Genomic DNA, 27,778 nt, shown 5'->3' with positions numbered 1-27,778 from the left:
TATGTGTAGAGCCTCTTTCAGGAGTTCTTGTAGAGCAGGTTTGGTGGTGATGAAATCTCTGAGTGCTTGCTTGTTCACAAAGGATTTTATTTTTCCTTCACTTATGAAGCTGAGTTTGGCTGGATAGGAGATTCTGGGTTGAAAGTTCTTTTCTTTAAGGATGTTGAATATTGGCCCCCAGTCTCTTCTGGCTTGTAGGGTTTCTGCTGAGAGATCTGCTGTGAGTCTAATGGGCTTCCCTTTGTGGGTAACCCGACCTTTCTCTCTGGCTGCCCTTAGAATTTTCTCTTTCATTTCAACCCTGGTGAATCTGACGATTATGTGCCTTGGGGTTGCTCTTCTTGAGGAATATCTCTGTGGTGTTCTCTGTATTTCCTGGATTTGAATATTGGTCTGCCTTGCTAGGTTGGGGAAGTTTTCCTGGATAATATCCTGAAGAGTATTTTCCAGCTTGGATTCATTCTCTTCATCACATTCAGGTACACCTATCAGACGTAGATTAGGTCTTTTCACATAGTCCCACATTTCTTGAAGATTTTGTTCATTCCTTTTTGCGCTTTTTTCTCTGTTCTTGCCTTCTCTTTTTATTTCATTGAGTTGGTCTTCGACCTCTGATATCCTTTCTTCTGCTTGGTCAATTCGGCTGTTGAAGCTTGTGCATGCTTCACGAAGTTCTCGTGTTGCGTTTTTCAGCTCCATCAATTCACTTATTCTCCTCTCTATGCTGTCCATTCTCGTCAGCAGTTCGTCCAATCTTTTTTCAAGGTTCCTATTTTCTTTGCGATGGGTTAGAACATGTTCTTTTAGCTCATTGTAGTTTCTTACTACCCATCTTCTGAAGTCTGATTCTGTCGTTTCATCACCCTCCTTCTCCATCCGGTCAGGTTCCCTTGCTGGTGAGGAGTTGTGATCACTTTTAGGAGGAGAGGTGTTCTGGTTTCGGGAGTTTTCATCCTTTTTACGCTGGTTTCTACCCATTTTTGTGGGTTTATCCACCTGTTGTCTGTCTCTGTCCCAGGGAGTTGGAGCTTTATGAGTTTCCGTTGCACTACTGCCTTTTTTGATTTTTTTTTTTCAGGTCGGACCCGCCCAGCTAGCAGCACGCCTAGCCACTGCCTGCCCGCAGGGGCTTTGCTGAGCTGCTGTGGGCTCCGCCCAGCTGCCCTGAGCTCTTCCCTGTAGTCCTTTTTATATGGGCGTAGTTAGAACTGTCTGGGCAATGGTGGCCCCGCCTCTGTTATGGCGGACACTCTCTGTTGTGGCAGGTTGCCTCGGCAACGGCGGGTTGCCTCGGCAACGGCAGCCTGCCTCCGTAGCGGTGGAGAGTCTCAGTAATGGCGGAAGCCCCTCCCCCACGGAGCCGGACTGTCCCGGTTCAGCTGTGCTTGGTTTGAAGGGCTCAACCCAGAGGGTTTCCAATTACTGTTTTTGTTTTCGTTGTTGTTGGGGGTGGAGGGGTGGGACCAACCGAGCCTGATCACCTGGCTCCCTGACTCAGAGTCTTTTCTTTTAAGTTGAACGACCCCGCGTTCCGGTCGCTTGTTGAAAAGGCGCCGGGATCTCCTGTGCTGCGACTCACGGAGTCGGCTCGAACCGCGGCGCCGGCTCCTGGCGGATTTTTTGCCTAGGAATCTCCTGGCCTGACTCGCTATTTCAGATGAATGGGCTATTCTGCCGTCTCAAGGCTCTGCTCGCCAGCTAAGAGGGCTCCCAGACCAGTGGCTTTTTTACGGAGAACGGCAGCAACAGGGAGTGGTCACAGCAGCCGCGCGGGCGGAATCAGCCCCGCGGGGGCCAAAACAGCCGCACCGGCTGGGACTGCGACGCTGGCGACCCCTCTGCCTGGGTATCTCCTGGTCTGTGGGCAATAAGAGTTCGTCTGGAAATGCGGCGTCCACTCACCCTCTGCACTTTCACTGGGAGCTGAAGTCCTGAGCTGTTCTTAGGCGGCCATCTTGAAAGTCTCCTGTAACCATTTTTAAGTGTCTAATTCGGTGGCATTTAGTATACTCACAACATTACCCAACTGTGGCCACTGTCTATTTTCAGAACGTTTTCATCATCCCAGCACAGAAACTCTGTACCCGTTAAACACTAACTCCCCCTTCCCCTCTCCCCAGCCCCTGGCAACCTCCGGTCTACTTTCTGTCTCTCTGAATGTGCCTGCTCTATATCCTTCATGTAAGTGAGAACTTATAGCAGGCATCCCCAAACTTTTTACACAGGGGGGCCAGTTCACTGTCCCTCAGACCATTGGAGGGCCGCCACATACTGTGCTCCTCTCACTGACCACCAATGAAAGAGGTGCCCCTTCCTGAAGTGCGGCGGGGGGCCGGATAAATGGCCGTAGTTTGGGGACGCCTGCTTTACGGTATGTGTCCTTTTGTGTCTGGCTTATTTCACTTGGCGTGTTTTCAGGGTTCATTCATGTTGCAACATGTATCAGGATTTAACTAATTAGAATGACCTTTTAATACTTAGGGAAGATTCCCTTGCAATAACTGATCCCTAACCAAGGTGAGATGGCACTTTATAAAAAGAAATAATCCTCCTTACTCTGTAAGGGGAGGAGGTTTTATGAAAATAATGCAGACATCATGACAAATTGCCAGCTTCCATCCAACCCAAAGCAAAAGTGAATGTTAAGATTCTTTGTTTGAGTCCAGGCATGGTGGCTTACGCCTGTAATCCCAGCACTTTGGGAGGCAGAGGCAGGCGGATCACTTAAGCTCAGGAGTTTGAGACCAGCCTGGGCAACGTGGCGAAACCTCGTCTCTACAAAAAAAATACAAAAATTTGCCAGGCATGATGGCACCTACCTGTAGTCCCAGCTACTTGGGAGGCTGAGGTGGGAGGATGGCTTGAGCCCGGGAGATGGAGGCTGCAGTGAGTGTGATTGTGCCACTGCACTTTAGGCTGGGCAACAGAGCCAGAGCCTGTCTCAAAAATATAAAAAGTTTTATACAAGATTCTTTGTTTTGTTAAACTGACATAAAACAATTCCTAATGACTAACACCCCTCACACCCACCCCATAAAGTAGGCCACTTTAAAAATGAAGAGAGCCTGCTGTTTCAAATGGCGGAGTCTCACTGGGGCAGAATCACCCTTGAAGGACGTTGTGGTGGGGGTGGGGGTGGCGTGTGTGTTGTGGGAGGCAGGGGGAGCCATCCATTTATACTTGAAAATACTTTCTTTTGAAAACAGACTTTTTCTCTATGGATCTACAGGAAGTGTTACAAGTGTCCCTTCGGTTTTATAATAGGGCTCAGAGTGATGCCCTTAACCTTTCAGAAAGCCCGAAGTGGGTGCCTCATAAGGAGGAGATCTGCGAGCTGCTGCCCAGCAGCAGCTGACCGTAAATACAGAACTGCTGAAAAGACTGCTGCTTTTGTCTGGTTTTCCATAAGGCTGTGGATAAATCACTCAACCCGGGGGTCTGTTTATGGCCTCGTAAATGCTGCTCCAAATGCAAATGCATAGAGAGAAAGGGGTGAGAGTTAATCTACTTTTGATGGGAGAAGCATTTCTTTTCTTGTGCAAAGGCGGGAGTGAGGTGGGTGGGAAGAGAGTTAAAAACGCAATGCATAGTTGAGGGACCTTTGTCATCTTCAAGAGGTGGTGGTGTAAAAATGCTGTTGCTGCCACAAAGGCAGGGAGCCGGGGAGGAATGTTGGGCTGGGTTAAGATTCTGTACAGCCCTGGCCTCTTGGCTGGAGAGGGAGCAGCTGGGGCTCCATTAACCCTTGCCTTCCCGGGCTCTGCATGTTGCTCATGTTTCTGGGAATTCACTCTGTGAGATCGCTGCGTCTACACACAATCCGTGCTGGGAAAGCTAAAGCACAGCACCTGCTAACTGTTCATATCAGTTTCAGGGAGAGAAGGAGCCACAAAGCTATTTTTATAGCACTACATGATGATGTCCGTATGCGTCCTTTATAATGAGTTACAAAGACTCGGAGCACCTGACCCAGACGGGGCAAAAGGGTCAGAGAAACATTCCGGTGAAGAAATCTTGAAGGGTGAATGAGCCAGGTGGGGGTGAGCAGGAGAGCCAATCCTGGCAGTGGGGAAAGATAGATAATAATAGACTCGAATGGCTGGGCGCAATGGCTCACACCTGTAATCCCAGCACTTTAGGAGGCCGAGATGGGTGGATCAAGAGGTCTGGAGCAGGAGGCTGAGGCAGGAGAACTGCCTGAACCCAGGAGGCGGAGGTTGTGGTGAACCGATATCGCGCCATTGCACTCCAGCCTGGGTAACAAGAGCGAAACTCCATCTCAAAAAAAAAAAAAAAAAAAGAGGTCCGGAGTTTGAGACCAGCCTGACCAACATGGTGAAACCCCGTCTCTACTAAAAATACAAAAAATTAGCCGGGCATGGTGCTGCACACCTGTAATCCCAGCTACTTAGGAGGCTGAGGCAGGAGAATTGCTTGAACCTAGGAGGTGGAGGTTGCAGTGAGCCAAGATCACGCCACTACACTCCAGCCTGGGCAACAGAGCAAGACTCCATCTCAATAAAAATAATAATATTAGAAACGGCATGAGAGAGCAGGAGACAGGGATGTTCTTGAAAGAGCAGTGAGTAAGTGCCTGTGTTGGTGGAGGTGACGGAGTGAGGGGAGCAAGAAAGCGGTCCAAGCTGAGCCCAGGAAGATAGGGAGGGATTTACAGGTCATTGAAGGAGCTTACCCAGGAGGCATGACACCAAATTTGAGCTTTAGAAAATCATGCGAGATACACTTGAAAAGTTGTGGGGAATCAGACTGACAGTAGAGAGCTGGGTTAAGATGTGCTTGCAGTGGTCCAGGTGAGAGATGAGAACAAGGTCAAGGCAGTCATGAGAGAGAGGACAAGTCAGTTTCAAAAGAGAAATATTTGCGAGAGGAGATGCAGGATTTGTTGTCTGGATGGTCATAGCAAGAGGTCAAGGGTCCGGAAACTTTTAGATGGCAGCTTTTAGATGACTCGTTTTTTGAGATAGGGTCTCGCTCTGTCATCCAGGCTGTAGTGCAGTGGTGTGATCATACCTCACTGCAGCCTTGATGTCCTGGGCTCAAGCCACCTTTCTACCCTACCCTCCCAAGTAGCTGGGACTATAGGTACATGCCACCATGCCTGGCTAATTTTAAAATTTATTTTGCGGAGACAGGTCTCACTTTGGTGCCCAGGCTGGTTTTGAACTCCTGACCTCAAGCAATCCTTCCGCCTAGGACTCCCAAAGTGCTAGGATTTCAGGCATGAGCCGAGTCTGACCAGCATCCAGGACTTGACTGATTGATTGATTGATTGACTGAGACAGAGTCTCGCTCTGTCGCCCAGGCTGGAGTGCAGTGGCGCAGTCTCGGCCCACTGCAACCTCCGCCTTCCAGGTTCGAGCGATTCTCCTGCCTCAGCCTGCTGAGTAGCTGGGACTACAGACATCCACCATCATGTCCACCTAATTTTTGTATTTTCAGTAGAGACGAGGTTTCACCATATTGGCCAGGCTGGTCTCGAACTCCTGACCTTGTGATCCACCTGCCGTGGCCTCCCAAAGTGCTGAAATTACAGGCATGAGCCACCACGCCTAGCCAGCATCCAGGACTTTTTATGCACTTGTCTTCTTTGACAATAATCTTCAGACTCTCTGTCGGCATTGATGGTTAATAATGAGCTGCTTAAGTAAATGAGCCTTCCTATGGGACTGTTATTGCCAGAGGCAGAGAAAGGTGGGGGGAGAATGTTTTTATTATGATTTATCAGCATGTAGAGTTCATTTACTTTTGAACTCAGAGAGGCTCCAATCTGACCTACCTTGCTGCTCTGGGAGGGAGCCTGGGATGTGGCCACATAGCAGCTGCTGACATGCACCTGTGTGCCGAGCTCCCTTGACTGGTCCATGCGTGTGGTTTAACCCCTGGAATGATGAGGAGGCCCTGGCGGTTGTATTCTTTCTGCTTAACGCTGAAGCAGTGGAGCCTCAGCAAGGAAGTAACTCACCCAGGGCCTGACTCCCAGACCCAGGCTGCCTGACCTTGAGGCTGATGCGTTTCCCACCTCACTGCCTTTGCAGCCAGCCCTGTAGCTGAAGCCTTCATGCCGCATGTGGCAGTGCCTTGCCCTGTCCTCAGATCTCCTGTCCTGGGAAAGCAAATTTCCTTTCCCAGGACAGTACATTTAATTTTTTTACTAAAGATTTAATTTGTAATAAAAAAGATTTACTTTTTCTATCTTGTAGTAGACAGAAACTTTTTTTTACAAGAAAAAGCAGAGGGCACTTCTGTTCAGATGGTAAAATTGCTGCTGTGGAAAATCATAACATTGCTTGAAAAAATCACTTATGGAAACTTCGTCCCTAAGAGTCCACTCCCTTAAATTGAAGAGGGGAGGAAACTTTCCCCATGTCACCTTTTTCACCCTGTAGGCACTAATTAGAACCAGTCCTCGAGGACAGTATGACAGAAGGAAATCTTCTGCTCCCCGCACCCCCCCCAACCCCAGGCTCTTTGACAAACTCGTTTCTGGGGAGCCTCCCATCGCTCTGGCTCCCGTGCCTTGCTGACACCCTCCACCGCCTGCACATACCTCTTCCTCTCTGCCAGCAGATACTCAAGGCTGCAACTGTTTCTCTATCGATACATAAATTCTGGTTAGGATTTTTCTGTGATGAGATCAACAACAATATAGCGAGCGAGGCAATCGAATATATCCTAAGGGCTCCTCATTGTTTTTGGTACAATGAACGGAATAGCTTAGCCATACGGTTCCATATTTAGCAGCTGATTACCTAATACCGCCAGGGCGTAATCACATTCATCTGCCTTGACAAACCGCCCATAAAGAGGTCCGTCCTTGTGTCGATTCTTTATTTTAATACATACAACCACATTGCACTGCAATTTTCAAGTAGAATAGCTTGACTTTGAGGGTCATTACCGATTTCGTGACTCCGGAGATGAGAAGTTGAGCTCACCATATCTTCCAGCCTTTCCCAGTTAATATTGTCCGGGTAACCCCTGCCTTTTTTAGCTAGTTGAAATTTCATTTCGATTCAGGGTTACAGTTTCAAGGCATTTAGCACGAATAAGTCAAGGCTTTTGTCTTGAAGGCCTTGTTTCTTATCCACCAAATGAACGATTTTTGAGTACCTATTATATACAGATCCGTTGCTGTGAGATAATCTGTACTACTATTCCTGTCTCAGTAAAATTAGATGGGCAAGCACTCCAATTTATTAGATAAGTCATATAGGGAATTATTGTCCAATACTTGTTTAAGTAAAGCATATGATCATTGACTGTGTGTATGTAGAAAAGCTGTACCTGGTTTGTTTGATTGTTTCAAGATGGAGTCTTGCTCTGTCACCCAAGCTGGAATGCAGTGGCACAATCTTAGCTCACGGTAACCTCCGCCTCTCAGGTTCAAGTGATTCTCCTGCCTCAGCCTCCTGAGTAGCTGGGATTACAGGCGCACACCACCATGCCCAGCAATTATTATTTTTTTATATTTAGTAGAGACAGGGTTTTACCATGTTGGCCAGGCTTGTCTCGAACTCCTGACTTCAGGTGATCCACCTGCCTTGGCCTACCAAAGTGCTGGGATTACAGACCTGAGCCACCACGCTCAGCCTGCTGTACCTGTTTTAATGGGCTCTTACTTGGTGTCCTTATATCAAAATTTCTTATTCACTAGAATTAAGAGTCCTCGGGTGAAGTGTGGGTTGTTATTTGATTTGTGAACGGGAAATGCTTTTCCTGCAGAAATCAATTGGCATTTTGATGTTTGGTAAAGCCTATTAAGCCGTCAGTGTATTAAAGTGGTATGCAGAACTCATGTATGACCTGAGAACAGCCCTGATAAAAACCCAGATTGTCTGTGGTGCACACAAATGTGTGTGTCAGAAGTTACTCTAAGAAGCTTCTTCCTCACACACACACCTGAAGTGTCAGAACACCTTCCACAATCACCCAGCCACAGTGATAGGGATGCTTTTTTCTTCTTCTTCAACATTTACGTTCTGGGGTACATGTGCTGGATGTGCATTTTGCTTCGTAGGTAAACATGTGCCCTGGCGGTTTGCTGCACAGATCGACCCATCACTCAGGTGTTAAGCCCAATATTCATTAGCTTTTCTTGCAGATGCTCTCCCTCCTCCCGCCCTCTCCCAACAGGCCCCAGTGTGTGTCGTCCCCCTCCCTGTGTCCATGTGTTCTCATTGTTCAGCTCCCACTTACAAGTGAGAACATGTGGTGTTTGCTTTTCTGTTCCTGCATTAGTTTGCTGAGGATAATGGTTTCCCACTCCATCCGTGATCTTGTTCCTTTTTATGGCTGCATATGGTTCCATGGTGTATATGTGCCACAGTTTCTTTATCCAGTCTATTATTGATGGGCATTTGGGTTGATTCCATGTCTTTGTTATCGTGAATAGTGCTACATTGAACATACGCATGCATGCATCTTTATAATAGAAGGATTTATATTTCTTTGCAGTAATGGGATTGCTGGGTCAAATGGTATTTCTGCCTTTAGGTCTTTGAGGAATCACTGCAATGGTTGAACTAATTTATCCCACCAACAGTGTAAAAGTGTTCCTTTTTCTCTACAACCTTGCCAGCATCTGTTTCTTTCTTTCTTTTTTTTTTTTTTTTTTTTTTGAAACGGAGTCTCACTCTGTTGCCCAGGCTGAAGTGCAGTGGCACAATCTCAGCTCATTGCAACCTCCACCTCCCAGGTTCAAGCAATTTCCGGCTAATTTTTGTATTTTTAGTAGAGACAGGGTTTAACCATGTTGGCCAGGCTGGTCTTGAACTCCTGACCTTAAGTGAGCTGCCCGCCTTGACCTCCCAAAGTGGTAAGATTACAGGCATGAGCCACCGCACCTAGTCTGTTTCTTGACTTTTTAACACTCGTCATTCTGGCTGGCATGAGATGGTATCTTAGTGTGGTTTTTGTTTGCATTTCTCTAATGATCAGTGGTGGTGAGCTTTTTTTCATCTGTTGGCCGCAGTGGGGATGCTCTTCCACGCAGGTCCTGAACCTCTTTGGACGTTTCCATCACAGTACATGAGCGTTTCTCTTTGAGGGCTGTCTTCAGAACTGCCATCCTTCTCTTCATTCCTTATTTGTCTTCATTTCAGAATGATTTCTAATTCTCTAGCACCAAAACACTCTGCTTTCCAGACTTCCCACTGTGTAATAATTTCATATTACTTGAAAGTAGCATGGTGCTCAGAGAGCTGAGGGAATGCATCTGCACTGACTCCACGTGACTGGTTTGGGGAAGGCGTGTGTTTCTGTGCAAAGAGACTTGTCCATAAAGAGGGAACACGTGACCCACTGTGGGTGGCTGGCAGGAAATGGGAAAGGAGTGTAGAGCTATGTGTTGGTGAGAAGGAAGGATGAGAACTCTCAAGCCAGTCTTGAAGGGAACGTGGCGGATGGTTGAGAGCCGGCGTGCTTGGCTGTTGGAAAACATACCCTGTAGTGTATATGTGTGAAAACATGAAAGCAGTGGGTACCACGTGTAACAGGGACGGATCCTAATTCAGACACAGCCTGTGATGATCCTGGCAGGTGGGAGGTGCCTAGTCAATCAGGGTGACTGGTTTTGTTTTTTGTTTGTTTGTTTTTTGCTCTGTCACCCAGACTGGCATGCAGTGGCAGGATCTCGGCTCACTGCAGCCTCCGCCTCTTGGTTTAAGTGATTCTCCTGCCTCAGCCTCCCGAGTAGATGGGATTAAGGCACACACCCGGCTAATTTTTGTATTTTTAGTAGAGACAGGGTTTCACCATGTTGGGCAGGCTGGTCTCGAACTCCTGATCTTGTCATCCGCCTGCCTCAGCCTCCCAAAGTGCTGGGATTACAGGGGTGACCCACCATACCCAGCAGGGTGCCTTTTTTTGGTTAGCTCCTACCTGACACCTGATACAAATTACCTTTAACTCTCAAAAATTAATCAGCAGTAAAGTCCTCCTCCTGTTTAAATATACTGTGTTAAGGTATAAACAGTGCAGGGTTTCAGTGCCCAGGATATTGTCAGCAGATCCTGGTTTGAGCATGACTTGAGGCATTTACTCTCTGTATGACCTCAGCAGAGTGATTGAGCCTTTCTCAGTTTCCGGGAAAATGGGATTAATGGGACACACCTACTAGGGTTGTGGTGAAGATGAAATGAGAGAACAAATATCAAGCAGGCGGCTCAGCGCCTAGCAATAAACTTTAAAATAATAATGATCATTGCCGTGTGTGGTGGCTTATGCCTGTAATCCCAACGCTTTGGGAGGCTGAGGCAGGAGGATCACTTGAGGTTAGGAGTCTCCTGGGCAATATAGTGAGACCCCATTGCTACAAAAAAGTGGAAAAGTTAGCCCAGTGTGGTGATGTGTGCTTATAGCCCAGCTGCTGGGAAGGCTGAGGCAGGAGATCGCTTAAGGCAGGATTTTGAGGCTGCAGTGAGCTATGATCATGCCACTGCATTCTAGCCTGGATTACAGAGACCTAGTCTCTAAACAAAAAGAAAGAAAAAGCAATAATAATGATAAATAGCAGTGAGGAGTTAAAATTCAGATTATGTAATAATGTACGCTTACTTTACTGATCTTTTTCCCCCATATTAAAAACCCTTTGGGCTTTCCTTAATTTTCTGTAATCATCATGTTTCAAATTACACCAGCAGTCCTCTGATGATAATTAAGATGAATCAGTTTATTTTCGGATGCTTAAAGTGTTGCCAAGACATTGCATCCCTTCATCACCTCACCAAGCATTCCCATTTTCCACTTTAAGGATTATTGCCACGTCTAATTGTGTCTGTTTGCTTCTTTACCTGGTCTGGGACCTAGAGGGAAAAAAGGCAAAAAAAAAGAAAAAAAAAAAAGAAAAAAAAGAAAACCCGCTATGTAAAATTAACCTGATGACAATGAAAACAGAGAGAGTTGTAGGAAAGGAAGTCAGCTGGAGGGATCCTTCTCAAAAGAGTGGTTAATAAACTCGTGTCACTTCTCTACCTAGTCTGTGTCCACTGCAGCCTCATGCTGGTCTTTACTCCAGGGGATTATTCTGGTAAACACGGTGGTGACCCATTTTGAAAACTTTAAAATACACGGTCTTCGCCAGGCACAGTGGCTCATGCCTCTAATGCCAGCACTTTGGGAAGCCGAGGTGGGTGGATCACAAGGTGAGGAGTTCGAGACCAGCCTGGCCAACATGGTGAAACCCCATCTCTGCTAAAAATGCAAAAATTAGCCGGGTGTGGTGGCGGGTGCCTGTAATCCCAGCTACTTGGGAGGCTGAGGCAGAAGAATCACTTGAACACAGACGGCAGAGGTTGCAGTGAGTGGAGACTTCGCCATTGTACTCCAGCCTCGGCAACAGAGCAAGACTCTGTCTCAAAAAAAAAAAAAACAAAAAAAAAAAACAAAGTCTTCAAAGACTTTGTATTTTCGTGCATTATTCAAAAGCACATAGATTATTTCAGGAATGCTTTGCTTTTTTATTTTGGTAGCTAAAAACAGTAAAGATTTACACTATAGAAAAAACCGTAATGGGAGGTTGCAAATAAGTATGGAAAGACATTTCAGTCCACAACAGTCAGGACTTCTTCATGGCCATGTCTACAGATCTCAGTTTTAGGAGCACTTTGGCATATGAGAATGTTGTCAGTGTAATTTGGAAACTCTTAAGTGGAATTTTGAAAATAAATACTTAAGGCAACAGAAAATTAAGTTTTTCTGCTACTTTATTATTGTAAAAAGGCCTCTTATAAGGACTTTTCTAATTGTTATACTGAAAGATAATACAAGGAACTAATTTTAGTATTTATGTTTATACCAAATTGCTTTTCCATTATGATAACGTTTTTGGGTTTCACTACATTTAAATACACATCCATATGAAGTCTATAAATAAATGACATCACCATGAAGTAAATCAAGACAGTTGATTTTTTAATTTTTTAATTTTTTTATTTTTTGGAGACAGACTCTCACTCTGTGGCCCAGGCTGGAGTGCAGTGGTGCGATGTTTGCTCACTGCAGCCTTCACCCCCCAGGTTCAAGCGATTCTCCTAACTCAGCTTCCTAAGTAGCTGGGATTATAGGTGTGCGCCACCACACCCAGCTGATCTTTGTATTTTTGTAGAGACAGGGTTTCAGGCTCGTCTCCAACTCCTCACCTCAGGTGATATGCCTGCCTCAGCCTCCCAAAGTGCTGGGATACAGGGTGAGCCACTGCACCTGGCCTAAGACAACGGATTTCTGTGATGATTGTCAGAAGTGTAGAAAAGGTGAGCATCCAGCTGCTTTAAGAACTTTAGCATGTTAACACAATGCCTATTTCTTAATATCTTCTTCATAAATGTGTTTTTGCTTAAAGTCTTTAGGGGAAAACCAAACAAATATTCCTGTCTTTAAGCAAAGATGTATTTCTCTTTCTACTCAGCGTTTCTATTTTTAACAGAATTCCTGTTCCAAGTTTCTTTTTCTGGGAAGAGCTGCCACCTCCTGCCCCTTCCTAGGCCTGCCTGGCCCATCTCCTCACTGTGAGAAAACTCCCAGCTCTCCCTGCTTTCGGGAGGCAGTAGGAAAACAATAGAGGGACTGAACAGGCAATGTATCATCTGTCACCGCTTAACAAGAAGGCCATTCGTGACATTTTTTACCGATGGTTTATGTACTGCAAGCATTATAGGTGGTAAATGAGGCTGAAACCATGCGATTTTTTATTCAGAGCCATTAACAGAGTCCCACACATTACCAGTAAGATCAGCCTCTATATCATAAATTAGGAAAATGGAAAGGAAAACTGATCCTGGCAACAGAAGCTGCTTTGAACTTTCATTGAGGATGCCACGCTTCCTCCTTCCCCGGCCCACCTGGGGAGGTCTCCTGAGATCGGACGGTTTTCTCAGAGTTTCTGCTTCTGCATCTGCCTTATCTTCTCTTGCCGCCACCAAGCAAGAAGTGCCTTTCACCTCCCGCCATGACGCTGAGGCCTCCCCAGCCGTGTGGAACTGTAACTCCAGTTAAACCTCTGTTTCTTCCCAGTCTTGGGTATGTCTTTATCAGCAGCGTGAAAGCAGATTAATACAGGCTGTTCGGTGTTCCCCCTGAGATAGGAGGCTCCCTGAGGGGAGGCCTTTTTATTGGTGCTGGGGCTGCCAAGGTTGCAACTTGCTGGCACTGGGATTCTCTGAAGCTGCTTCCTCGTGGCCACACACTGGATGTGGTCCTGGACCCCAAAGCCTGGAAGAACATTTCGAAGTCACCATCTTCTCACAGCTGACAGTTGGAGTTCATGACTGCAGAGATGGAGACTTCCACCCCCCACCCCCTCCACCGCATCTCCGCCCCCCACAGAGGTCATTGACGCTGTCCTAATAGCCCTCTCCTTGGAGATATCCTTCAGTCACCCCAGTCTTAACATGTCCAAAACTGACATGTTATCTTTACCCCCAGACCACTGCCACCTTCTCTTCAGTTCCCTTAGAAACAGGAAGAGAAAGTACATGAGTGGGGATTTGCTCAGGGACCTGTGACTCTAAACCAGTATCTTTTTTTTTTTTTTAATTTGCAAAGGAAAGAGGTTAATGAACTCAAAAAGTTCCACGTGGCTGGGGAGTCCTCACAATCATGGTGGAAGCCAGAGGAGAAAGAAAGAAAGGCATGACTTACATGGTGGAGACAAGAGCTTTCTTTTTTTTGAGACAGAGTCTTGCTTTGTCACCCAGGCTGGAGCACAGTGGCATGAACTCGGTTCACTGTAACCTCTGCCTCCTGGGTTCCAGTGATTCTCCTGCCCCCAGCCTCCCGAGTATCTGGGATTACAGGTGCTCTGCACCATGCCCAGATTTTTTTTTTTTTTAATAGTAGTAGAGATAGAGTTTCACCATATTGGCCAGGCTGGTCTCGAACTCCTGACCTCAAGTGACCTGCTCGCCTCTGCCTCCCAAAGTGGGGAGATTACAGGCATGAGCCACCTCGCCTGGCCCTGAACCAGTATCTTAACAGTCACAGTGTTCTCTAAGGGTACTCTTCGTGCAAAAGACGATGGCTGGAAAATCAAATGCATATTTCTTCTTAGAGCTCGGGCCCTAGCAAGAGCAAAATGAGCCAGGCTGAGCACATGAAAACCTATGCTCTGGATTAACTAGGCCAAAAGCAGGCCTGTCTCCTTTCACCACAAAAGGCAGAGATGCCTTTCAACATTTCATCTGGGTGTGAAGAGGTCCAGTCTAGCGGGTACTGACCCTCAGAACAGCCCTGCCCAGGCCTCTGCAGATGGGGCCCGCTGGAGCTGGCCCTGGCTTGGCTTTACCTCACCAGCCACCTAGGAAGGTAAATCAGAGGAGAGAAGCCAGTGGGTCCTTGTATCCAGAGGGAGCAGCCCAGCTCTCTCCATGCTACCACCAAAAGGAAGAGGAGACAGATGGGTCCCCAGGTACTCATTGACGTTAACTCGCTCATGCCGCAGTGGATAAGAAAACATCTTTGCTGGGAGCTGGTGAAACAGCAGCTTCCTCCTTGGGAAGAAAAACGACAAAGAGAAAGGAACCCCAGACTTCCTTCCCCCGAAAGCCCACATGGCTGGTCAGTTACTTCAACCATGGCTGTCATCCTGGACTCCCTGCTTTCTCTTATTCTCCACATCCCATTAGATATCTCTCCTCTCCACCTGACTCAGGGTTAGGAGCTGATCTGGGGATACCAGTGCTGCTGCATGCATCACCTGACCAGCCTCCCAAGCAGCTTTACAGCTTCTCTCCTATTCTCTTTTCTTTTTTTTTTTTTTTTTCGCAACCGCTGCTTCCTGTGTTCAAGTGATTCTTCTGCCTCAGCCTCCCGAGTAGCTGGGATTACAGGCACCCATCATCACACCTGGCTAAATTTTGAATTTTTAGTAGGAACAGGGTTTCACCATGTTGGCCTGGCTGGTCTTGAACTCCTGACCTCAGATGATCCACCCGCCTAGGCCTCCCAAAGTGCTGGGATTACAGGTGTGAGCCACCGTGCACAGCCCTGTTTTCTTTATTGATGATAGAACCATCTTTGATGGTTACCACCAGCTGTGTAGCATGGAAGGTTCTGCATTACCGGCCCTCACTTAGTCCCGTCTAGTAGTGCAGCCCCACCCTTGATGGTCTCTGTGTGCAGGCGCACGCCCCACTCTGTCCAGCTGGTCTCAACCCTGACGTGGCCGCAAATCTGGCCTGAAATCTAGCCCTTTTCAACTTCTTTTAATGCTCTTCTTGTTACCCTGTGCTTTCGTTTACCCATTTCTGGCCTCCTGGATGTTGTCTCCTTCCTTCCTTCTCTGTGTTGAGAACTCCATCCTTCAAGATTCAGTTCCACCCTCACCACCCCTGTGAAGCCTCTCCCCTCCCTGGCACTGACCACTTCCGCCTTTCTTGCCTTCTCTTGTGTACTGAATATTTATCAGTCTTGCTGCCAAAACACTGTATTCTATTTATTTGTTTACACTTGGCTCGTCAACTAGACAGGGAGCTCTGGGGGAAGGGATCGTGTTTTATTCATTTTTTTTTTTAATTCCTAGCTTGTAAAACAGCACTTGGCACACATTCTTACATCCTCAAAATAAAAGGATGGGAGGAAGGTTTGTATAAATGAATGTTACTGTGCTTTTAAACTGTAAATTACTATACACATGTAATTTTTTCTAGCTTCAGAGGCATCCCAATGTAATACGTGAAATTTGGAAGGCAAGTTTTTGGATAAACAGACTACTTTCTAGAAAAGGTAGAGAAGTTAAAGAAATGAAAAAAGATTGTTTCCCAGGGCCAGGCGCAGTGGCTCATGCCTGTAATTCCAGCACTTTGGGAGGCCGAGGCAGGTGCATCACCTGAGGTCAGGAGTTCAAGACCAGCCTAGCCAACATGGTGAAACCCTGTCTCCACTAAAAATACAAAAATTAGCTGGGTATGATGGCACAAGACTATGATCCCAGCTACTCAAAGGGACTGAGGCAGGAGAATTGTTTGAACCCAGAATGTGGAGTTTGCAGTGAGCTGAGATCATGCTACTGCACTCCAGCCTGGGCAAAAAAGCGAGGCTGTCTCAAAAAATATATATATATATTTCTCCAAAATAAAAACAAGACAAAAAAATCTTAAGAGTCTGTTAAAGGGCTTGGCATTTGGAAGTGCTAACAACAGAAGCTAGACCAAAAAGGCTGAAACCTGAAACCACTAGGTAGGATTCTGGACTGTGAGCAAAAAGATTTAGAAACAGAATCTTTTTCATTCTCTGTCTACAACAGGAGTATCTATAAGAGAAGAATAAACAGGTAGAAAGGAAATGAAGTATTGCTTGACATTATAACTGTAAATAACTATCTCTTAATATAGTTTATTCTCATTATCATGTTAAATAGACTGTAATTTTAAAAAATTTTGTCCGGGCATGGTGGCTCACCCTTGTAATCCCAGCACTTTGGTAGGTCGAGGTGGGTGGATCACCAGGTCAGGAGTTCAAGACCAGCCTGGCCAACATGGTGAAACCCCATCACTACTAAAAATACAAAAATAAACTGGGCATGGTGGCACACACCTGTAATCCCAGCTACTTGGGAGGCTGAGGCAGGAGAATTGTTTGAACTTGGGAGTTGGAGGTTGTAGCGAGCCGAGATTGTGCCCCTGCCCTCCAGCCGGGGTGACAGAGCAAGACTTCCTCTCAAAAACAAACAAGCAAAAAAGCATTTTAATGTGATATCAGAGGAAAAAGGGAAGTGAAGGAGCCATTAACTGAAGTATTTCTGGGATCTCATAGAAATAAGGTAAGCTCCCAAGGGCGCTGAATTTGCCTTCTGTCTCAATTCTCTCTACAGCATGTCGCTTCTGGATGGTTATGTAGATCAGAGCTTTGCAAACTATCCATGGTGAGGGGCAAATGTGTGTGTTTTCTTTCCATCTGTCAGGCCGAATTCTTTTGTAAAAGACACTTTATAAAATGAATACTAGAAAAGTTAGAGGAAGAGTGAGATATATAAAGTACAAGCACAAATTTATTATTAGGTTCAACAGATATTAAATCATTTGGTAAACTACTGTAAAGAGTTCTGCGTGCTCACCTGATGTCTGTACTTCTGTCCGTGTAGATCAGCAGCGAACAGTTTGCAAATCGGCCCTGCCCACCTCCCATATCTGAATAGGACCAAGTCAGATTCAGTATCTGCTTGGATATTTCAATAACAGACATTACAAGGAATGAAAAAGTTAGAGGAGGACCCTCGTGTGCAAATCTTATAATGGTAGAGATCTTAAGGACATAAACTGATGAGAAAATAAATGGAGGAAATTTTAAATCACAGAAAATCATTCAAATGGTGAAAAGCCCCTTTTGTGTGTTAACTCTCTGCTCCTTCCCTCACCAAAGTAGAGTAAATTCATTGATCCTTTTGGAGAGTAATTGTTTTCAGTGCAAAAGTGTTTTGTTTTTGTTTTTGTTTTTGTTTTAGATGGAATCTCTCTCAAACTGCAGCCCAGGCTGTAGTGCAGTGGTGTGATCTCAGCTTATTGCAACCTCCCCCTCCTGGGTCCTGGTTCAAGCAATTCTCTTACCTCAGCCTCCCAAGTAGCTGGGATTACAGGCACAAGCCACCAATGCCCAGCTAATTTTGTATTTTTTAGTAGATAACGGGGTTTCACCATGTTGGCCAGTCTGGTCTTGAACTCCTGACCTCGTGATCCACCTGCTTCGGCCTCCCAAAGTGCTGGGATTACAGATGTGAGCCACCGCGCCCGGCCTCAGTGCAAAAGATTTAAATTGGTGCTTCATAGCTGTTAACAGTAGGGTAACCACAGGTGTTTACATAAAACCCAATAAAATTAATAAGCAGCATGACAGGCTCTAATAAATTTTGTTGGTGTCCTTACTCTGTCATTTCTAGCACAGAATGAACTGTTATTATCACTGAGCTTCGAACCACTCATTTTGGCTACAGATGATTACAGCTGCAAATGCAGGGCATGCCACAGTAGTTTTCAGGAAATAGTCTAGGTTTAAAGTATCAAATTTAAAAGACTTCTGATCAGTGCGGGGAGCAAGTTATGACCATACAACTTTGATCTGTTTTTCTAGAGTGGTCTACAAAAATGTGGACTCCTCACGGTCTGTTTTCTCAATAATTTCTGAAAACAAGCAACTTTTAAAATTTAGGTTCTCTACCGTAGAGTCAGAGATTTTTGAAACTCTTAGAGCTGGAGAGGGGCCATCAGTTGTTGGATTCAGGCCATGGTTCTTTGTCTCTAACCCCAGATGAAATTCTTTAAGCCCCTTAACTCAATCTTTCTCTCACATGAAGAATTTAGTATCAAGTTTCTGCAAATGAGCAAGCTTCGCACTTGAAGTGAGAGAAAGGGTTGTTCATTCTCTCTTTAAGCCCCACTGCGGAGCCTCTGAAATCAGCCAGGTCAATGTCGTGGCTTGCATCTGTCACCTCTGCCTGCCCCTCATCCTGCCACATTGGTGTGGCTAGTGCCCATCCACATCCTTCTGTTTCACCTTCTTAATTTCGTGTACAGTATGCCAAAATGTCCAGCAGACTCTTAAGCTGCTATTAAATACAAGCATTCACTCCACGTTGTCAGTCCATCCCTTTGCACCATGTGTAATCTAACAGAAATCTCAATGAATATATTTATTTATTTATTTTTGCAGGATTATAGGTTTTATGTGTTGTTCACAGTGTACTATTCTTGCAGTCCTGGGCTCCTTTTGTTTTTCTTATTTGGGTCTGTCTGTCCTCTGCAGGTACCCAAGCTCTTAGGATTGTTCCATGTATAACAGTAAGGGGAATAGGCCAAGCTGTTTGGGGATTTTAATGCCAGCTACTCTTAAACTTTTTGAATCTAGTTCGTTATTGAGGTGACTACTTTCTTAAGAAGAAAAGCTGTTACCACAAGCTTGTTTCGAAAAAGGTTTATGAACATCGGTTCATGTGTGACAGTGATTTTAGCATGAAGGAACTAGAATGAAACCTAATTTGATGCAAACTGTGAAATGTGCTACTTGAGAAAGTTTATGATGAAAGCCCTGCCTGTTTTGCGTTGAAGGAACCTAAAGAACGTGAGAGAATGAAGGTGAATTAATAGAAGGTGTAAGAAACAATTAGCTGATGGTTCTGACATTTCAGCTTCTCCTTTCTCTAGCCTCATCTAAATACGACTGTGTTTGCTGTGGGACATTGGAATGTGGCTGTGTGCTGGGGTTTTCATGGTCTGGTTGACTTTTCACAAGGTTACTTCCTCTAAATGCTGCAGATCACCCTGTTACCTTTGGGAAGGAGCCATACTTCATTGTTCAGCCCAGGGCAAGGACTGTATTTATTTTTTATTTTACGTTATTTCAGCTGTTTTCACTTTTTTCTTTCTTGTTTTCTTGCCTCCTGCAGAATCCTTTTTCAAGTCTTGCTAGGGAAAGGGGAACACTCAGTTATGAACTCTTTAGCACACAAGGGGCAGAAAGCAGCCTTCCCCTTTCTCAGCAGTTCAAATCGCTTCTTAGCCACGTCAGTTTAACCCATTACAGGTCTGAATCCGCGGCAGATTTGTGTGGGAGCTGTTTCTATGTTAAAACATACAAAATCAATGGAGAGTTTTTCGGGCTCATTAACACAGCATAGCAGAGAGCAAAATAAGTTATACGCTTATTTTTTTCACTTAAGAAAAGTAAGGCCGGGCGCGGTGGCTCAAGCCTGTAATCCCAGCACTTTGGGAGGCCGAGGCGGGTGGATCACGAGGTTGAGAGATCGAGACCATCCTGGTCAACATGGTGAAACCCCGTCTCTACTAAAAATACAAAAAATTAGCTGGGCATGGTGGCTCGTGCCTGTAATCCCAGCTACTCAGGAGGCTGAGGCAGGAGAACTGCCTGAACCCAGGAGGCGGAGGTTGCGGTGAGCCAAGATCGCGCCATTGCACTCCAGCCTGGGTAACAAGAGCGAAACTCTGTCTCAAAAAAAAAAAAGAAAAAAGAAAAGTAAGTTGGTATTTGAAAAAAGAATTTGCTTCTATACTTTAACAGCAGATAGTTCTGTGACCTAGAGGTTATGTTTAAAACAGTTCTGTCAGTTCAGAATTTTTATTTCTGGTTTTTCACTATATGAATTTTAAAGTATGTTTTTAATCATACACATCAGTCAAGGAAACAGCAGACAATGTGGTTTTGCCAAAACTGACATAACTGGCACGATGGTCGTTGTAGCACCCACCTAGGGAAGCGCTAATATATTTTGGAGGTAGACAGAATGTATGCCATACTCAGGCCGGGCATGGTGGCTCACGCCTATAATCCCAGCACTTGGGGAGGCTGAGGCGGGTAGATCACCAGGTCAGGAATTCGAGACCAGCCTGACCAACATGGTGAAACTCCACCTCTACTGAAAATTCAAAAATTAGCTGGGTGTGGTGGCGCAGCCTGTAATCCCAGCTACTTGGAAGTCTGAGACAGGAGAATCGTTTGAACCTGGGAGGTGGAGGTTGCAGTGAGCTGAGATTGTGCCATTGCACTCCAGCCAGGCAACAGAGCGAGACTCATCTCAAAAACAAACAAACAAAAAAAGAATGCATGCCACACTCTTCCTCTTTGCTAAAATTCTTCATTCTATAAATAGGTGAGTATTAGGGCCAGTAATAAGAGAGCAACTGTGTACTCTCAGAGTTTATGAGCACATTAGTATAATAATGACTTGAAACGGGTATTAAAGATTCAGTGGGCATAATTAAAGATGACTTGGAAAGGACAGGAGTGTTTAAGGCATCCTTCTCATTGATCTCATAGGATTACCTTGACTGCATCAGGGACCAAACAAAACTCCTGGGGACCGAAGAAATATCAGCCCTTTTTGGAAACATACAGGATATCTACCACTTCAATAGGTAAGTTAATATTCAAAAGATCGTTCTTACATAGAAACATTATAAAAATTTCTCAAATGAATGCAGCCTAAGAAAACTTTACCTGTAACCCCTGACTCAGCCTCATACGTTGCTGTGGGCTATTGTGCCATGAAGCTTTCTACTTAGGAGCGTCTTTATTTCCCTGTGTGTCTCATGTGTATTCCATATTCTCTCTCTCCCTCCTCCTGGCTCAGAAGAAACTTGTTTGCCCTGGCGGGGCAGTGACATCTTTTTTTCTGCAACATGACATGAACAGGACATCTAAGAATATACACTTGCTCAGTCTCCAGGATCCCCAGCTACACTGGATTTTCTATAACTTTTCTTCTACCTGGGGAGTGGGCTGGACACAGTAAACATACAATGCATACTTCAAGTCATGACATATTAATTCAATTGAATTGGTAATTTCAATCAGTTAATTAAAAATGTAAGTATGTAGCAGATACTAGGCTAGAAAATTACAATAGTAAACAAGACAGTGAATAAATAAGTTATTATATTAATGCTTCTTGAAAGAAAACTTAGGGGGTACATGGTGGCTCACACCTTTAATCCCAGCACTTTGGGAGGCTGACGTGGGCAGATCACCTGAGGTTAGGAGTTCAAGACCAGTCTGGACAATATGGTAAAACCCCATCTCTACTAAAAATAGAAAAATAAGCCAGGTATGGTGGCGTACACCTGTAATCCCAGTTACTCAGGAGGCTGAGACAGGAGAATCTCTTGAACCCATGAGGTGGAAGTTGCAGTGAGCCAAGATGACACCACTGCAATTTGTCTAGCCAGGGTGACAGAGCTAGACTTCATCAAAGAAGGAAAGAGACAGAGAGAGAGGGAGGAAGGAGGGGGAAAGAGAGAAAGAAAAAAGGAAGGAAGAGGGTAGAAAGGGGAGAAAGAGAGGAAGAAAGAAAAAGGGAAGGAAGGACAGATGGACAGAAGGATGGATGGACGAGTTAGCAGGCTGGTTAAGAGCGCAGACGCTGGTGTTCAACCTCTGTGAGTTTGCATCCCAGCAAAGCCACCTGTATGTGTTGGGTGAATCTTTAAATGGAATGAAATGAACTAACTCGGGTATGTCAAGTCTTTGCTCAAATCCTTCTCGCTGAGGCTCCCTGAGTCTCCACACATACCTTACCTCCTCCACTTTCCCTCTTTCTCATGGCACTCATCAATTTCTAGCATGCTATCTGATTGACTTTTACATTGTGCCTGTTGTTTCTTTCCTCTCCGCCCTGACTCACAAAACACTTGCTGCATAAGGACAGGAGTCTGCTCTGTTACCGTCCAAATGTCTGAAATGGCATCTGGCCCACAGGAGGCATCCAAACGTTTATTGAAGGAAGGAATGGAAATAGTAGGAAAATCTCCCTCCTATGGTTGTGGTGAAGCTCCCATGACCTGATAAACTGAAAGTGCCAGCACAGAGGAAGTACCAACATATACGCCAGTGATGCTCTTGGTTTTGTGATAGTGAATTCCCATCACATTCTGCAATGCCCTGTCATGTTGCGACTCAGCTATAAATGCACGCTTCGGTCCTACCCATCTCGGCTTACTGAAATTGCTAAATGTGAGCTCCTTGAAGGCAGGATTCACGTCTCCTTGGCCACCCTTGAATCCCAACACCTCGCGCAAGCCTGGCCTCTGGGAGACATATTCCTTGATTTGAAACGCCTTTTTCTTTCATTCTGAAAGCCTAGGACAGGCGTCCCCAAACTTTTTACACAGGGCGCCAGTTCACTGACCCTCAGACCATTGGAGGGCCGCCACGTACTGTGCTCCTCTCACTGACCACCAATGAAAGAGGTGCCCCTTCCTGAAGTGTGGCGGGGGGGCCGGATAAATGGCCTCAGGGGGCCGCATGCGGCCCGCGGGTCGTAGTTTGGGGACGCCTGGCCTAGGATGTAGGAAGTATCAGTGTTACAACAGCACTTTTTTCATTTGACTCAGTTAGGCTTTGAAAAAGTCTGTTAATGTTGCATCAGTGTTTCTCAGCCCAGGCTGTACACTGGAATCACCTGGGAAACTGGATCCTACCTCCAGAAATTCTGACTCGTTGGTCGAGGTGAGGACAGAACATCAGAATTTTGCAAAGGTCCTCAGGTGTTTAGAAAGTGCAGCCGTGGTTGAGATACACAATCTAGATAAACTAAACAAAATAAACAGAAAATAGAGAAAGGGCATACAAACTGAATTAGAGGATCCAGAGACTACTTGTAATATGCTGGTGTGAAAGCCGGCCCCCATGGCGCGGTCACTGATGATAAAATCCTGTGCGCCCCTGCAGTTTCTAGTTTCAGAGCCCACTAATGCCTTGTAACCCAGAAAGAGGCAAGAGGGCTAGGTCCCGGGAGGCCCCTGGCCTAGGTCTTCTGTGGTTTGGCTGTGAGTTGATGGTAAGACATATTTATAGAGTGCTTGCTCCATGCCAGAGGCCATAGAGCAGTAGATGCATTTTCACTTCATATGCAGCATCTGAGCCTCTCTGACTCCAAACCCCAGGCATTTAGCCATGTGCCCTCCTGCCAGAGTAGAGCCCTGCTTCTCAGGCATGTTTCATGGAGTTGTGGCTTGCTCCAGGAGAGGCTTTTAATCCTGGAGTTTAAATCTTCATGTGTCTCCTAATTTAAAGAAAGGTAAGAATGAGGCCAGGCACGGTGGCTCACACCTCTAATCCCAGCACCTTGGGAGTCCGAAGTGGGCAGATCACTTGAGGTCAGGAGTTTGAGACCAGCCTGGCCAGCCTGGCAAAACCCCCTCTCTACTGAAAATACAAAAATAAATTAGCTGGACATTGTGGCGCATGCCTGTAATCCCAGCTACTTGGAAGGCCGAGGCAGGAGAATCACTTGAATCCGGGAGGCAGAGGTTGCAGTGAGCCGAGATTGTACCACTACACTCCGTCCTGGGCAACAGAGTGAGACTCTGTCTCAGATAAATGAATGAATGAATGAGTGAACGAGTTAGCAAGAAGAGATCTTTGCAATGGATCCCAGTCTGCGGAAATTGGATGACTGAGATTTATATTCCTGAATCACGACTCTGTTCTTTTCTTTCTTTCTTTCTTTCTTTCTTTCTTTCTTTCTTTCTTTTTTTAGGCAGAGTTTCACTGTATCACCCAGGCTAGAGTGCAGTGATGCAATCTCAGCTCGTTGCAGCCTCTGCCTCCTGGATTCAACCAATCAATGGGTGTATCGATTTCAAATCTATGGCTGGAGCTTGAAATAATAAATTTCAACTCCTATTAGTTCAGGTCCAAGTTTTTCAAAATACTATAATATTGTGGCCAACTAGATAAGACTGAAATCTAAAATTAGAGAGGACATAAAGAAATGGTATTATGCTGGCCTGAAAAATTCAACTGACTGGGTTTCTTTTTTCAGTAAAGATTTCCAAAATACAGAAAAGCTCAGAAAGACATTCTGTGGAAGAGTTGAGCGTGGCTCATTTATCATATTACTCCTGTCTTTGGGCTATATTTGCTTTAAAACTTGTTGGATGCATGAAGGCATTTCAAATAATGTTGAATCCACTTACATACCCTTCCTAGTCACATGCCGCTCTGTGGAGAATGGCACACTGGTGTGTTGGTAAACCAGTCCTCCAGCGTGGGGAAAGGGAAGCTCGGATCTGGAATTTGTAAGGCGTGCTGATTTCTGTGGTATAAACACCCATCACAGCAGATTTCAAGTTACTAACACAACATTGTTGAACACGGAATTAAGAAGAGATGAGCAGAATTGGCTCAGGCAAGCCAGTATAAGTTGGCTTGGTACACAACTGTCCTGGAACTGCTATCCAAAGCTTGGTGTTTCATTCCCAAGCATGGTCTTGTTGCCATCCCTAGACATACAAGTGTTTATTTAAAATATGTAACATGCTGTGGGAGGATTGCTTGAGCCAAGCAATTTGAGACCAGCCTGGGCAACATAGCCAGATCTCATCTCTATAAAAAATCAAAAAATTAGCAGAACATGATGGCACATGCCCGCGGTCCTACTACACAGGAGACTGAGGCAGGAGGATTGCTGGAGCCCAGGAGTTTGAGACTGCAGTGAGCTATCATGGCACCCCGGCACTCCAGAATAGGCAACAGAGTGAGACCCTGTCTCAAAAAATAAAAGAAGTCACATGCTTTCACCTGTTTCAAATATGGCATACATGGTGCCAACTTACAGCTTATTTTCATTCAACATTGTTTTGGGGATTTATAGCTCTAGTTCATAGTACATAGCTCTGCTATGTAATATCCATTGGGGATGATCTGTCTCTGCATTTTGCCAATTGCGTTAAGATTGAGCATCTTTTCTTGTTGGCCACTTTGCTCTCTTTTGCAATTTTCTGGCTTATATCCATTACACATTGTTCCACTGGGATATTTATTTTTCTTGTATAGGAGATCTTGATGAATTCTGGCTAGTATCTTTGCAGATTATGTGAGGTAGAAATATCTCCTACCACGAGACATACTTTTTAACTTTAATTGTGGTTTATTTGAAAATAAGTTGTGGGCTGGGCACAGTAGCTCACGCCTATAATCCTAGCACTTTGGGAGGCTGGGGCAGGTGGATCACAAATTCAGGAGCTTAAGTCCAGCCTGACCAACATAGTAAAACAATGTCGAAACCCCGTCTCTACTAAAAATACAAAAATTAGTTGGGCGTGGTAGTATGCACCTGGAGTCCCAGCTACTCAGGAGGCTGAGGCAGGAGAATCGCCTGAACCCGGGAGGCGGATGTTGCAGTGAGCCAAGATCATGCCACTGCACTCCAGCCTGGGCAACAGAGCAAGACTCCATCTCAAAAAAAAAAAAAAAAAAGCAAAGAAAATAAATTGTATGATGTATAAGTTCAACTACACTAAGTATACTTTTGATAGTATCTAAGTTTTATGTTTTAAAAAAAGGTTTCCAATCTCAGATCATAAATATGCTCCTTTTTTTTCTGAAAGTCTTAAAATTTTGTCTTTCATGTTTGTCCTTAATATGCCTATCATTGATGCAGGCATGGTGTATGGTAGGAGATCTAAACTGGTATTTTCATATGGCTAGCCACTGATTTGAAAAGTACTTCTCTCGGCTGGGTACAGTGGCTCACATCTGTAAATCTTGCACTTTGGGAGGCTGAAGCAGGTGGATCGAGGTTAGGGGTTCAAGACCAGCCTGGCTAACATGACGAAACCCTGTCTCTACTAAAAATACAAAAATTAGCCAGGTGTTGTGGCACACGCCTGTAATCCCAGCTACTTGGGAGGCTGAGGCAGGAGACTCACTTGAGCATGGGAGGCAAAGGCTGCAATGAGCTAAAATTATGCCACAGTACTCCAGCCTGGGTGACAGAGTGAGACTTCATCTCAAAAAAAAAAGAATTACATGGGTGTGTGGGTCTGTTTCTGGGCTCTGTGTTCTCTTTCACTGGCCCACCCATTCTTGTCCCATACTACACTGTTTTGGTGATCAAGCCCACGTTGCTCTTCTTCAACACTGGCTTAGCTTTTCTTGACTCTGCACTGTCAAGGGATTTTTTAAAAAAATTATTATTTCCTTGAACTACTCTATTGGGATTTTTATTGAAATTACATTAAAATCTATAGATTAATTTCAACAGAATTGCCAACTTTACATTACTGTCATTCCATCCATAAACATATGTCTTCAATCAAGCTTTCTAAAATTTCCTCTAATAATGTTTTGTAATTTCTCCTTCACGTTCATACGTGCAACTTTCATGATTTTTTAATACATGTAACTTTTAAAACTTTATTCCTAGATATTTATAGCTTTTGATGTTATTTGGACTAGAACATTTTTTCCTTTTTTGAAATTGGCTATTATTCTCATCTAGCAATGCTTTTGATTTTTTTGTATGTCAGTACTGTAACAAACTTTCTCACCTTTCCTGTTCTGTGAGTGATTCATAGATCTCTTGCATTTCTATGTGGATAATGATGTGTGAAGAGGAGGAAGCTTTTTTGTCATCTTTTATAGTACTTCTATCCTTTATTGTCTTTTTCGTGTCTTATTGCTTTGGGTAAGTCTTCCTATACAATATCGTTTAGATGTTGGCATCCTTATTTTTTTTTTTGGCCTTAGCAGGATTATTTTACCCTTAAGTGTGATGTTTGCTGTGGTTTTAGACAAACACTTGTCCTATTTTGCTAAGATTTTATTGTGAATACTGAATTTTATTCAATGCTTAGTATGCTGTTAAAGTTAGCATACAGTTTTATTCTTTCAATTCATAATGTGGTAAATATTATTAATAGGGATTATTATTTGACTCATATGTAAAATTACTAGAATAGACCCTACCCAGTCATGGTGTTTTGTATATTTAGGCACTGATGCATTTAAATTTTTTTTTAATTTTTAAAAATTTTTCGTTTATTTTTTTTGAGACAGTCTCACTCTGTCGCTCAGGCTAGAGTGCTGTGGAGTGATCTTGGGTCACTGCAGCCTCTATCTCCCAGATTCAGTCGATTCTCTTGCCTCAGCCTCTCAAGCAGCTGGGACTACAGGCACATGCCACCACACCCAGCTACTTTTTGTGTTTTTGTAGAGACAGAGTTTCATCGTGTTGGGCAGGCTGGTCTCGAGCTCCTTGATCCACCTACCTCAGCCTCCCAAAGTGCTGGGATTACAGGAGGGAGCCACTGTGCCCAGCCCAATTTATTTATATTTTTAGAAGAATTTTTTCAGGCATGTTCATAAATGACAGTAGTATATAATTTCTTTCCTTGTCCTATCTTTGTTTGCTTTTGGTATATGACTAGATTTAAATTGCTATTTCACAAAATCTATCATGAAATGTTTTGGAATACAATCGAAACTATAGTTTTCTTTCTGTTGCCCAAATATCTCTTTCTCTTACAATTCCTAT

At 44.7% G+C, this 27,778-nt stretch overlaps 1 protein-coding gene across 7 annotated transcripts in view; it reads left to right on the top strand.

The window, feature by feature from the left end:
• PLEKHG1 (pleckstrin homology and RhoGEF domain containing G1) overlaps nucleotides 1-27,778 on the top strand; it is a 265,171-nt gene that overhangs the window by 163,711 nt on the left and 73,682 nt on the right. For all 7 annotated transcript variants that reach the window (XM_074397280.1, XM_074397278.1, XM_074397277.1 and 4 more), the window contains exon 3: nucleotides 20,779-20,876. In XM_074397280.1, the coding sequence (XP_074253381.1) occupies nucleotides 20,779-20,876 (98 nt within the window). The remainder of the gene's footprint in view (nucleotides 1-20,778; nucleotides 20,877-27,778) is intronic.

This window comes from Saimiri boliviensis, chromosome 4 (genome assembly GCF_048565385.1).
Source record: "Saimiri boliviensis isolate mSaiBol1 chromosome 4, mSaiBol1.pri, whole genome shotgun sequence".
Taxonomy (NCBI): domain Eukaryota; kingdom Metazoa; phylum Chordata; class Mammalia; order Primates; family Cebidae; genus Saimiri; species Saimiri boliviensis.
Note: the sequence above shows the minus strand (reverse complement) of the source record. Positions and strands in the feature narration are given on the sequence as shown.